We start from the raw sequence: 13,724 nt of genomic DNA, 5'->3' as shown, positions 1-13,724 counted from the left end.
CATAGCGCACATGCCATAGAGTATATGATGCACCACCGGGCAATGACAAGCAAACATCTCGTGCACCCTCAATGTCAAACGCCAAACCACTGGCCAAGTGTACACAACCAAATCTCCCATTAGAGAAGGTGCTAAACCAGTCACGATGTGGTGTGACACGGATGACTGCATCTTCATCTAGCAACCAACATGGAGAAGTGTCACCTCTCAAAGACGTGCAATCAAGAGGAATGCTAAAGGCAAACGTGTCATCACTGTCACTGGCATATGAAGCCACCACTCTAGCACGTGTCAAAAACTCATTTGCATCATGCATAGATCTCCACTGTTCTCTCATACGTCTGAAGCAACGGCACCTAAAAAGTGCTCGGTGTGACCACAATGCCAACAATACATATATCGGCAACTACGAGACCGCTATCTCTCACGAGTCATCACTATAGACTCTAAAATGACACACATGTATGCAACTGAATGCCAAGAAACCAAAGTATGGCGAGGAATCTTGGGACAAATGTGGCAGAGTCTCCCCTGTACAGTGAGCAAAAAACGCAAGCACACTCTCTACCATAAACCACACCAAACTAGAACAAAGTGGGAGATAACTCGACCACTACACAATCATGGAAGCCAAATCAAATGCATCAAAATCGATGCTCACATATGCATAAAATCAGCTCCACAATCTGCTATGTCTACAAGCATAGAATTTGGGACAAACTCCTCAACCGAGCGTAAAACCCATAACCATATACGCAAGTAGTGAGCAAACGAGCTCAAAACGCATCCCACAAGAGAAACTATCTGCAAAAATTTGCAACAAAAAACCGGTGAAACCTGTGACTAACAAAGTCTGTAGCCACACGAGCATATGAAACTCTCACTCCTGTGAGAGCGTGTACAAGGCTGACAAAACTTGTCAATGTGGGAGTCAAACTCGACCACTAAACCATTAGAGAGAAAAACTGCAGATACACATGGAACATGGCGAGAATCTAGGAAAAATCCAATAGAGTTTCCTCGGAAAACTGAGTGAAGACTCAAAAAATGTCACAAATATCGCATAAAGCATAGACAAACACTTAGTGTCTCAAAAAACAAATCCACAAATGGTATACATAAAATGCCAAAACCATGGCAAACAAGCTCACTCCTAAACGAGCGGCTCTATGGACCTGTACCTATCCAAAAACGCTGTAAACCTTGCTACCTGCAAGCTATACCTAGCTCAAGCTGTATCTGCAAATGCATACATAACATGAGACTACACAAAATTGTGCAAAAAGTTTCTCTCTGGAATGCCCGACACAATCATACATGTCTGCACTGCAAGAAAGTGCAAATTGTGAGCAAAAAATTTATCAAGAAACTGGTGCACACTATGTCGTTGGTCGGTAAGCACGTACACCAAAAATCAAGTGCAAAGCACAAACAGTTGCCTTTGGCCAAAATCGCCGTCCGGGAGCTGCACTTGCGGGAAAAACTGCTCCGGAATAGGCCATCGGAGTTGCTATGCGTCAGTATGTGCTGTTGAAGCTGGAAAATGGAGAATCGTCGAAGCCATAATGCTAGATCCAGGCCGGGATGCCGAGGGATGCCTGTGGATCAGATCCGCTTTGGAATGTTTGCGTGGTAGTGAAGTTGCTAGCAAAGCTACGCTGGAGGAGAGCCCAAATGCTGTCTCTCGCTCTCGCTATGTCAAAGCCAAGAAAAGAAAATCGATGTTGCCTTTCGCCGCCGGACGAAAGCGCTCACCATGGTTGTAGCCGCCAATGCTCGAAGCCGAGGCTGATGTTGTCTGTGGGAAATCCGGGCCAAAGCTATCAAAGCTGAGAGAATCATCCGAGAGAAGCGCTCTCAATAGCTAAAAGAGCCCACGATGCTGAAAACCGCCAAATCGGTGTTGAAATCGATGCACCGACCGATGCCAATTGTCGATGCCGGGAAGAAATAATAGGCGGAGCCGATCGACTCCAAATACACAGAGAGATGTTCAAATATCCCTAATGCGCAAAGAGCCGAGGGGAAGTTTGAAGGAGAGAGCCTTTGCTGCCCTCTCACTGGCTTATTGGCGCTGGAACTAGTGTGTGGGAACACACTCTTAGAATTTTTTTAAAAAATTAGCTCATTTTTAATTTTTTTTTCCTTTCTCTGTCGATTGTAGAAACCTATCAATTTCCTCTACACCCGGTTGCCAGTGCTGCCAAGTGTACAGTGTGTGTTAACACCACCACACACTCCCAATCTCTATGAATATGATTCTGTTCTCTATACACCAAGTATGCCCATCATGTTCGAATTTATGGATGCTACCCGAGGTTATGTGCCCCTATTAACTGCTCAATTACTTGTTTTAAAACACAAGATCTTCTAGCAGCTCTAAGCTCCAAGCTCACAATCTCAACAAATCAGCACTAAATTCTCCCCCTGCTCGTGCTTAATTGCGTGAGCTGCCTTGATTTTGATTTCTCTACTTTTCTGACTTGCTTGCAACTTTGTAGAGTTTCACACAACGATCCCCTTCTTGCTCGTTAGTTGCTTGTACCCCGGTTCATCCCTGCTGCTGAGGTTCATGCCCGAATCCATTCTCCTCCTCATGCTCTGCTCATGAGCTCCCCCTTTGCCTTTCTTGAGCTCTATTCATTTTGGCAAGCCTTGTAATGCTTTGCCTTCAAGTTCAACTTTCCCTGCTCGGACTGTGCAGATTCGAGTTCCCTGCTAGATCGCAAATTCTCTGCTACTTGACTCTGCTGACCTGCTTGATTCTCCTCAAGCCTCTCAAGATTCCCTCTTGAGTACAAGGTGAGCTGCGCACGTCAGGGCTATGATCTTGCCGGATCCGCTCCGATCAAGCCCCGATCTGTCTCCTACACAAAATCTGCCATCACCGCAAAGCTCTGAAATTGCTCCCGATCCAAAAACGACTGTGAGGGTCAAGCTCCCAAGATTGCCTTTGAGAGCTCACCGAGAGGAGGAAGTGTGCGTGCATCAATAGTTTCAAAGCTCTGATACCAGTTGAAGAGTGCATGTGCGAAGATGCGTGCGTGCGCGATGCGGTCCAATGTGTGTGTGCAAGAAGGGGAGAGGGAGCGAGTAGACCATCGTGTGGGTGGAGCAAGACACACATGAGCTACTCATTATTCTTGGTATATGTACAAGAATAAGGTGAGTAGTTAGTGGGCGCCCATAGCCTCCATGATCGGGCAATGCATAAATGTCTTTATCCCAACAACAAGTGTCAAAGAACTACATTTGGCAGCAATTTGCACAATATTTTCAACTCCCTTGACTAGATAAGAGGCATTGTTGGCACAGGTGACCATATTCCTATGAATAGCCTTGAGAGAGGTAAACAAGTCACAATGCAAAGTAATGTGCTTTGTAGGACCACAATCAAAGTACCAAACATGTGAATCTAGAACAACTAACATACATGCATCATGGACAGAAGGATCATAAGTACACTGCATTAAATTCCCATTTTGCATGTACATAAATATCACTGTCTTCATTTATAAAAGATTTTGCAATAGTTGCACTGGTACCGACCTCTTTCTTCTTGGCTTCTTTGGCCTTCAACTTAGGAGATCGCTTGATCAAGTGATCATTAGCCTTGGAATAATGGCGAGGCAACTTCTTCTTGCCTTTTTCACAAGAATTCCCAGAAGATTTATTGCCAGTAGAAGCAACAGACACAGGTGACCTACTACTCATAAAAGAACCTCAAGAAGTGGATGTATTACTGTTACCACTTCCTCTTTCAGTGGCAACAAAAGCGTGTTCAACTAGACACTGTTCAACCCTCTTTGTTTTTGAAAGTGACTCTTGTAACAAGAGTGTGCACAATGTATCAAATTTGATAGCTTGAGGGTTTCCTTGGGTCATAAGTCTCCAAGTACTAGCAAAATTCGATAAGAGTCTGGCAACGCATCGAGAATAGCCTGTACAAGTGAACTATCAGAAATAACTACTTGCAAAAATGAGTTGCTCATTGATATCCTTGACACCAGCAAGAAAAGTGTCCATGTCATCTTCATCCTACATAATCTTTGACCCCGGCTCTTTACGTAGCAATGCAATTTTAGTCTCATGCAACTTTGCATAAAGACCAACTATAGTATCCGAAGCCTATTTTGTCGGTTTTGCTGAGCAAATGCATTTCACATATAAGGAAATCAATGCATAGGCAAAAGAACTCTAGCACAGCAATAGGTCTGCTAAAACTTGCAACATCCTCAACAAATCTTGTATCCATAGAAGGTAGACTTACGTCAATGTCCTGCACAACATTCAAGACGCCCTTTGACAAAACATGCATCATCATGTAAGCGCACATTGGGTAGGTATCCCCATCCAACTTTTCCTCAATAGCAATATCTTGAAAACATCTATGCTGCTGTTAGCCAAGGCGAGTGACTATATCTAATGCGAAAACTACCCTAATAAATGAAAAATGAAGTAGGACTAACATGTGCTATATAACACAATTGGCAGAGAACTGTAAGGGACTTTTTCTATTGAAAATTGCAATAACAAAAAAATGACAAAATTGCTTGCGCAATACTGCCATTTGAGCTCACCAAGATGTATGAGCTATCCCGATTAATCAACCTGCATGCTCACCGAAGCTCATAGAAGTCTGGTTTGTTGGTGATAGTTTCTGGAGGATATGACCTGCTTTGATATGAATTGTTGGAACTAGGATTGCAAGGATGGACACACAACTTGGAGACAATGAAGAAGCTCAAGGCACACAATAGAGAGTGTATTTCTTAGTGTGCAAATAAAAAGATAAGTTAGCCCTAGAGTGATGGACATATATAAAATGCACGGAGGAAAAAAAACCTCCTAGTAAGGGAAAAAGTGTACAACGGTCCTAAGTGTGTTCACACACATCACTACCGCATATATGGTAAGAATTGGATGCCATGTGGGCTAAAATGTTGGATGTGTCATGTCTTAAAAAACCGTGGTCAAACTAATGGCTAAAGTTGAAGTGAATATATTTATGATAAAATAAATAGAAAACCCTCTAAAAACATGAAATTTTGACTCCTTTTTAGTTGGGATAAAAACCCATTGTCTCTCTCTCTCTCTCTCTCTCTCTCTCTCTCTCTCTCTAAAATATGGTTCCTTCAATACTAGCTAGTGCAATGAAGAAAGGTCTGGGAATGATATATGCTGTCAAAAAATTTAGACTATATATCTTGGTCGAGTGGAATAAGTTGATGGTTTGGGCCTACTTGATTTTTGACTCTGGTGTGAGGCGACAAGATCTATTGTGGTAGTAGGTCCTCTGGGTGTCCAGTGTCTGCTCTAAAGAAGTCTCTCACTGACTCATCTTCCTCCCGTTGGGCTTTTTGAGACGGTATGGGTGTTGGATGATGGGCTGAGATTAATCAATACAAATAACATTGGGTGCCAATTGTGGACCATTGGTTCAGAGATGTGTTGGGTTAGGATACTTTCAATGTTTTCAGTGATGAAGTTTCCCCCCTCCTCCCTCCTAAGTAGGGATTCCCCTAAAAACGTGCAACAATTTCCCTTCTATCGTTCCTCTCTTTACTCTAACTCTGTGACCTCTATCTTCAAAACATCGCTTTTCCCTCCATAGCTCTTTCTCACCTCCTCAATCTTGCTCTACTTTGGAAGTATGATATGGACTAAAGAGCAGACATGCTTGCGGAAGCTCAGTCCCTCAAGCACCAACTGGATTAATCATCCATTCTAGAATGATGTCGTAGGGTAGAAAGGGATCCTTTACCCACTAGGAAACCATGGACTGATGACTAGGCTTTACCTTCTCTACCTCATAGTCGGGGGCGATTATGATTTGAAGAGAGAGGTAATGTCATAAAATCTAATATCTACCTATCCCAAATGATTTTCTCATACTGGACTGATCATTTAATATGGGAAAATAAAAGCGAACAAGAGTTAGGATATGGATATGTGCTGCTAGATCTATTATCAACAGAGGACCAAGAGGAGAGATAAGTTTATCTCAATAAGGGTCCAAATGGAGAAAGGTAAACCAAAGAGCAATGTACACTTAATGGAGATTTAAAATACCTTAGGTTAAGCTTCATCAAAGCCTCCAAAGGTTAGTGTTAAAAGTCCTTAGGCCTAGGACCCTTAGGTAAGACTTTGGCCAACTTTAGGTGCTTGAGGTGCTTGAGCCAAAAGTCAACACAACTCCTACAAAGGAGGGGGCGAGCCCTACATGTAGGAGCATGAGAGAGAACACTCTCTCTCTCTCTCTCTCTCTCTCTCTCCAAGAGTCACCCTTCCACACGGGGCATAAAGGACACATGTCAGGCCCCTAGCCAAGTTACCCCCAATTAAGCTCGAATCCTATTGGATGGCCTATGGAAAGGACCAATGAGGTTTAAGCTTAATCAAATTAAGCTTAAACATTATGGAAAAGCCCATAAAAAGGGCCAATAAGATTACAACTCCCTTAATTCCTATTGGATAGTCTATCAAGGGGTCCAATGAGAATTGAGCAAACCATGTGCAAGCTTAATTCCTATCAGCCAGTTGACCTAAGGAGCCAACAAGAATTTAGCTTCAATTAATCATTAAATTAAGCTCTCTCTCAAAGAGAGAAAGAAAGACACTCGTCTAAATGCTACACCCCTTGCTTGTTATGAACTAGACCTTTCATTGGCTAGCCCAAGCTTGGGCCAATGGGCTTTGAGCTAGAGTAAGGAATCTAGGTCGATTTCTCTCTCTCTCTCTCTCTCTCTCTCTCATCCCACGAGCCCTCTCTCTCTCTCTCTCTCTCTCTCTCTCTCTCTCTCTCACACACACACACACACACACACACACACACACACACACACACACACACACACTCATTGTGTGTTAAGCAAAAAGTGATCTCCTTCTCCAAGCTTGAGAAGTAGAGAGCTTACACCAACATCTCTTGGCTATGGAATGCAAATCCAAGCAAGAGTCAAGCTTCAAAGCATGCTCATCATCTTCTCAATCTCCATTACTATGCTAAGCTATGCTTTAAGAGTGATGATATCTGAGGAGAGTACTTCTTTCTCCTAAGCTACATCTTCTTCCTCTTCACTTCCCTTACTTCCTGCCAGCTCTCTCCACCTTTGAAGGTGTTTAAGGTCTTGGGATTGAGGCCGGGGACAAGTGCTTGTCTATTGCAAGTAAGTTTATTGTGTTGTTTTGGGCATAATATTGGTGCATGAAGCTTTCCATCTTCATGGCATCAAAAATCTCTTAAGGAACACAAAGATTGTATTGTACGAAGTCTCTCTTTATGGGAGAACATATAATACAAAGCCATTTGGAGGGGGGACCAACGGCTCCAAATAAATGCAATCCTCAACCTTGGTCAATTTCTCTATTTCTCTCTCTTTTACAAGTATTGTTCATGCCAAGCTAACTAGGTGTAGTGTTTGTATTGCTATCTTCAATCAAGCACTCCCTCTCTATCTTCATTAGGAATTCTCTTAATGAAATGCTCACTACTGTCACTTTAATTCCACTACAATCAATGCTATTAGCTTAATTCCGTTACAAGGGTTGACTGTTGTGGTTGAGTCCATCAGTGAGCGTTGACAGCTGTGTCCGATCAATCCGACCTGGAAGCTAGATTCAATTAAGCCGCTGCTTAAGGTCCATCCACTAAGCCATGTCCAACTAGCTTGAATTTAGTCAAAAGTTCTAACTTACCCTTTGTCCCCTTCTAAAAGGTGGCTCCCACCAAAGCACACATACACACAAGTGCATACAGATTGAGCAAAGTCAAACTTGGCCAATTTTAATGATTGAATGGGCTATTAAAAGGTTCTAACAACGGATTCAAACCACATGCAATCTAGCAATGATTTTGAATGTGCATACAAAGGGACAAACGGAGTCGAAATTGAGAATGGGTTGAAGCGTCGTGAAGCTCTCAAGATGCATTATAGACACACACAAAACACACACGAAAAGGCTAAAAAAAGTAGAGATTGATTGGGGTGATTATAGACTGGAAATGAGCAGAATACTAAATGCAAATGCAAAACAATCGATTATCAACCATCTAGAAGTAAGAGAGGTCTCATAGAAGAGATTAATACAATACCCTACACATTAATTTGCACAAATCATTGATAATCAGCCAAGGAGGGTAGTGGTATGAAGAATTAATCCAAGGACATGTGCAATGCTTGATAATCAAGCAATGATTAGAGACTTATTAACCTAAGGGACTACTAGTGATTAGGAAATACTAATCACTTTGCAAGCTTTGATACCAATTGATGTGAATTAGGGTGGGTAGACAAATGATCCATTCATAACTTACTCCGTAAGAGATTAGAGTTAAATTGGAACTCAATTAAAGCCCAATGCACAAAGTAAATATGGCTGCAAAAGTAGCTTGATTATTAGCATCAAAGTGTGTACAACATGTGCTCTTTTGTAGACCTAAAGAGGGGAGAGTAAGTGTCACACATGGACGCACATTAGGTGGCTCATTCTACTCCTTAGACATCTTTGGGTTGATTGGACTTTCCAAATAGTCCTCAGAGGACACATCACATGGTTATGCTTATTAAGCTTACACATAAGCACGTGAAGTGTTAAGGAAGCTTTGACGAGATGCAATAAACTCTGCATCCTAACACAACACACACTTTGAATGATTCTTACGAGACGAGATAGACATTGGCTGGTGACGTTCTGCCTCCGAGAGCTTTGCATGATAGAAACACTCTAGGAAAATCAAATTGTAGATTACTGTCAAAGAGCAAGATGAGGGTGGAATAGAGCTCCCTGCACAGAAAGCTCTCCAAAATAAGAAGGTACCGGCCTGGGCAAGCCGGCCATAGATAGCACATAAAGCCGGCCACGAGGTTTCGGTCATCATCTTCTCAACCTGATGTAGCTGCCATTTTGAGCACATAACACAGCCCGCTCAGCAATAGGGCTCCGCTCACCCACACGCTTGAGCACATGTAGGTGTTTGTGTGATTTTTGTAGAGATCTAGCCAAAGCTGTGGCTGGCCAGCTGGCTGGCTAACTGTGGATTTTTTGGGTGGGCGAGGCGGCCACGCTCACCCAAAATGGGGTGTCCACGTCAATAAATGGCCTTGTAACGGGGAGACCGTGCTCATTTGCTCATAGTAAGAGAGGCCTTTTCTTTTTGTATGCTGGCTTGGCTCTTCACGAAATACATTCCCCCTTTATGCTGTCATCCTAATTTGGTAGTCGATCTCCAAAATGTCCTACCGTGAAAACCAGTCACGTGAACAGCACCTTTGAGGGAGAGAGGACTTGGGACTCAGAAGGATTGCTGTGTTTTTGTGCGGGCGCTCTGATGCTGTTGTGCATGGCGAATGAGATTCTTGTTTCTCCAATGCAGAGTCGGCGAGAAGAGGGCTGCAGTCGCGATGAAGAATTGGACTTTTTAGCATGGCGAGGATCTATAGAAAGAGTACTCGAATCAAAGGTGCTACGTCGAGATGGCTCTCACGCTCACAGGCTGCAGGAAGATGGGTCTGGCATTCGCAGCTTCCAACTGCAAATTCTCCAAGGAATCCTTGCTGCTTGATGGCTTATATACAACACAATACGTCTACCCCGAGTTCACGCAAAGTGAAAGCACAGATCCCCAGAATGGGAAGGTGTTTGAGAAGAACGAGGCTCTTTCCTTTGTGGCGTCGCTAAGGGCTTGTGCGAAGAGCAGGGATCTTCATAGAGGCACCAAAATACATGATGATATTGCAAGAAACGGGCTGCTTGAAAACTGCTCCGATGCTCTTGTCTCCATGTATGCAAAATGTGGGGCATTTCTGAAAGCAAAAGCATTGCTTGACAGGTATAAAAGCAAGGATGTTTTCACGTGGAATGCACTTATTGTAGAATATGTGCAGAGGAATAGAAGCCGTGAAGCTCTTGACTTTTTCGAATTGATGAAGCAAGAGGGTCTCTCTCCAAACGCAGTAACATTCAGTTGCATATTGAAAGCTTGTGGCAACACAGGCGCAATCAGAAAGGGGGAAGAAATTCATGATGAGATTGCCAAACGTACCTTGCTGGAGAAAAATATTGTCATTGGCAATGCTCTTGTGGACATGTATGCCAAGTGTGGTGCTCTTGCCAAAGCACAACAAGTGCTTGAGGAGCTTCCTGTTCGCAACGTTATCTCTTGGTCTGCTCTTATTGCAGGTTATGCCCAACATGGTAAAGGTGACCAGGCTTTGAACTGCTTAAAGATGATGGTGCGGGAAGGCCTCTCTCCAAACACAGTGACTTTTACATGCGTCTTGAAAGCATGTGGTGGCATAGGAGCCGTTGATGTGGGAAAAAAGGTTCATGATGCCATTACTGAGCAAGGGTTGCTAGGAAAAAACATTGTGCTTGGCACTGCTCTTGTGGACATGTATGCAAAGTGTGGCGCCCTTGCAAAAGCAAGGCAAGTGCTTGAGGAGCTTCCGGCTCGAAATGTGATCTCTTGGTCTGCGCTAATTGCAGGATATGTTCAACATGGTAAAAATGAGCATGCATTGCTGTGTTTCGACAGTATGCAGCGGGAGGGCCTTTCTCCAGATGCAGTAACTTTTATTTCCATTTTGGAAGCGTGTGGCAGCATAGGAGCAGTCGACAAGGGAGACCTAATTTATGACGAGATAGCTAAACAGGGCTTGCTAAAAAATAGCATTGCTCTTGGCACTGCGCTGGTGACTATGTATACCAAGTGCGGTGCCCTTCCAAAGGCACGGCAGGTGCTTGAGGCCCTTCCTGCTCGCAATGCCATTACATGGTCTGCACTAATTGCAGGTTACGCGGAGCAAGGTGATAGTGAACTAGCACTTAAGTCGCTTGAAGAGATGCAGGTTGAGGGATTTTCTCCAGATGTTGTAACCTTCACTTGCCTTTTGAAAGCTTGTTCCTTTGCTGGCGCAATAGAAAAGGGAGAGAAAATACATGATGAGATTTCCAAACATGGGTTTCTGGAAAAAGATGTTGTGCTTGCCACGGCTTTAGTGGACATGTATGCCAAGTGTGGTGCGCTTGCAAAAGCGCGGGGAGTGCTTAAGGAACTCCCGATTAGGAGTGTGGTGCCTTGGAATGCATTGATTTCGGGTTATGTCCAACATGATGAAGGTGAGGACGCACTTAAGTGTCTCGAAGAAATGCGACATGAGGGCATCACTTCAGATGTTGTGACCTTCATTTGCATCTTGAAGGCATGTGGGAGCTTAGGAGCAGTTGAGAAGGGCGAGAAACTTCACGATGAGCTTGTAAAACAAGGGCTTCTTGGGGAAGATATTGTGCTAGGCACAGCTCTTCTAGATATGTATGCCAAGTGCGGTGCTCTCACGAAGGCATGGCAAGTGCTTGAGGAGTTACCTGTCCAGGATGTTATCTCTTGGAATGCATTAATTACAGGTTCTGTTCAAAAGGGCAAATGTGACCTAGCATTGAACTACTACGAACAACTCCAGCATGGGGGCCTTTCGCCAGATGCAGCGACTCTTTCTTGTGTGCTTACTGCATGTAGTCGCTCAGGCCTTGTAGAAGCTGGTCAGAATTATCTATGGAAAATGAGCACTAAATATGGAATAAAGCCAGATTTAGAGCATTATGCATGCATTGTTGATCTTTTTTCCCGTGCAGGACATCTCAAAAAGGCTGTTAGAGTTATTGGCAAAATGCCATCCTCTATTTGTGGCATTTGGTATGCACTGCTGAGTGCTTGCTGGAAATGGGGAGATGTGAACATCGGAAGATGGGCTTTTGAGCAAGCGGTACTTATAGACAAAAGTAGTGCTGCCCCTTATATCCTCATGGCTAATGTTTACACAGATGCTGGCATGCAAGAAGATGCAAGCAAACTAAAGGCTATGAGAATCAAATATTAATGTTTTACTGTTTTCAACAACCACCACAAACTGCATCTTCATACTTGATGTTAAATGCAAAAGGCTTTTTCCCACACTCTCAACGGTGGGGTTAGCTTTCCTAAATTCCTTCTCTAATATTTGGCTTATAAACTTGTCAGCCAAGAATTAGAAAACAATCAAAGAGATATGCAAGTGTAGACCAATCCTTGAATGATGGCATGCCTCACATTGGAAGACGCACAACTTCTTCCATGAGACCATAGATGACCATAGGCAAAAGTCCTATGATAGATGACTTCCACTTTATTGAGGAGGATGATGAAACTTTGATTCCCAAAACCATCCTTTACCACTACCCACATGGATAATCAACACGAGGTACTTTAAATATGATTCCTTGGAAGAATGCTAATGTATCTCAAAAGCATCCCTAAACCCACACTATCACCATTTGATACTTGCTTGTTAGTGAGCTAAGATCACACATTTACCAATTAAGGTGGTGATTCCCTTTCAATGCAAATTGGTCGATTTATGTAGCATCACCTTGATGCACATTTGTCAGTTTAGGTAGCAACAGCACAACTTCCATGCAAAGAGGTAAGCACGACATAAATACAAATTCGTCAGTTTAAGCAGCGTGACCTCGATGTAGTTTTGTTTGTTTAGGCACCAACACCTATTTGGTGTCAATTCACCATTTTAAGAACCAAAACTACAAAACCATATAGCAAGTGTCTTGCCATCATTATTGCTAATATTTAAGAACAATTGTTTTTTAAACCCTTGGGTATGTAATAGAAATCTCTATTTGGATTATTGAATGTTTGATACTTGGATTGGGTTTTACTAATTGTACATTGATGATGTTATCTGAAAGTGTGGGAAGAAGGAGAAGAAAACATTGCATTGTCATAGTCTGCCATGAAGGCTGGATACTTGTCTAGGATGCCATGTGGGCTCTTGTGGATTAGCAAACTTGACTTAGGATTGCTAAGGGTGTGTATTTTCTTTCCAAAACTTTGCAAAATTCTTTCCCTTCTTGGAAAGCTATACATATAGAGGGTTTTCTATGATAAGGTCTTCTCGCCTACACATACTTTAGCTGCTTTTTTTTAACTAAGCCGATAAAGCAGCTTGCTAATAGGTTTACTACCTGACACAATGCCTATGCCATGTTGCTTATCTCCTGCAAGTGGTAAACCACCGGTAAATGATCATGGAAAATATTATTGTGTTTCTGAAGCAACTCCTTGAGTTGGTGTGACTTGTGCTTAATCTTCAGGTGAATGGCTTGTTTGGTAATTAAATAAGTTCATAGATTGAATATTCAATTGTGATCCTTGTTTTGTGTGTGAGTTATTAGCCACTGAAGAGGAAGAGGATAGACACGCATGCGGCATCAAGGAAGCTTCATGTACACGATACATTTCATTATCAAACTTTGAAATAAAAGTAAACAAAACGTGACACAATGAATAACCAAGAAAAATCAGTTCTATTTCATTTTCAAAATCAAGTTGAAAAAGTTTAGTTGTACAAATAAGTAGTGAGGGAGATATATTTTTTACTCCCAATAGTAGCACATGCAAACCATTAGCTTCAGGCATTAAACTCTTGTGCTCGTAGCTATGGTGTAATGAAGGACCTAACCAATGCAGCCACTCTCGGTTTAGAACCACATCCACCCTATCCATGTTCATAAGTTGGGGCATCTAATGACACACAATGCCCTTGCACTTCAAGAGGGACATCTTTACCCACACTTCCATATCATTCCCCTTAATTAGTCAATACTAAATCATAACGATGTGAGCTGGGAGTATGTGGCACATTGAGTTTCTCAACTAACTCTCAGCTTAA

General features: G+C 42.7%; 1 protein-coding gene across 1 annotated transcript; it reads left to right on the top strand.

Moving 5' to 3' along the window:
• The first annotated feature begins 8,411 nt into the window (after positions 1-8,411).
• On the top strand, positions 8,412-12,384 carry LOC147432207 (pentatricopeptide repeat-containing protein At2g33680-like). Its single transcript, XM_086492186.1, has one exon. The coding sequence runs from the start codon at positions 9,477-9,479 to the stop codon at positions 11,877-11,879; it is 2,403 nt and encodes an 800-aa protein (XP_086348312.1). The 5' UTR covers positions 8,412-9,476; the 3' UTR covers positions 11,880-12,384.
• The last annotated feature ends 1,340 nt before the right edge of the window (positions 12,385-13,724 follow it).

This window comes from Adiantum capillus-veneris, chromosome 20 (assembly GCF_014529385.1).
Source record: "Adiantum capillus-veneris isolate H3 chromosome 20, ASM1452938v2, whole genome shotgun sequence".
Lineage (NCBI taxonomy): Eukaryota > Viridiplantae > Streptophyta > Polypodiopsida > Polypodiales > Pteridaceae > Adiantum > Adiantum capillus-veneris.
This window is presented reverse-complemented; position numbering and strand designations above follow the sequence as displayed.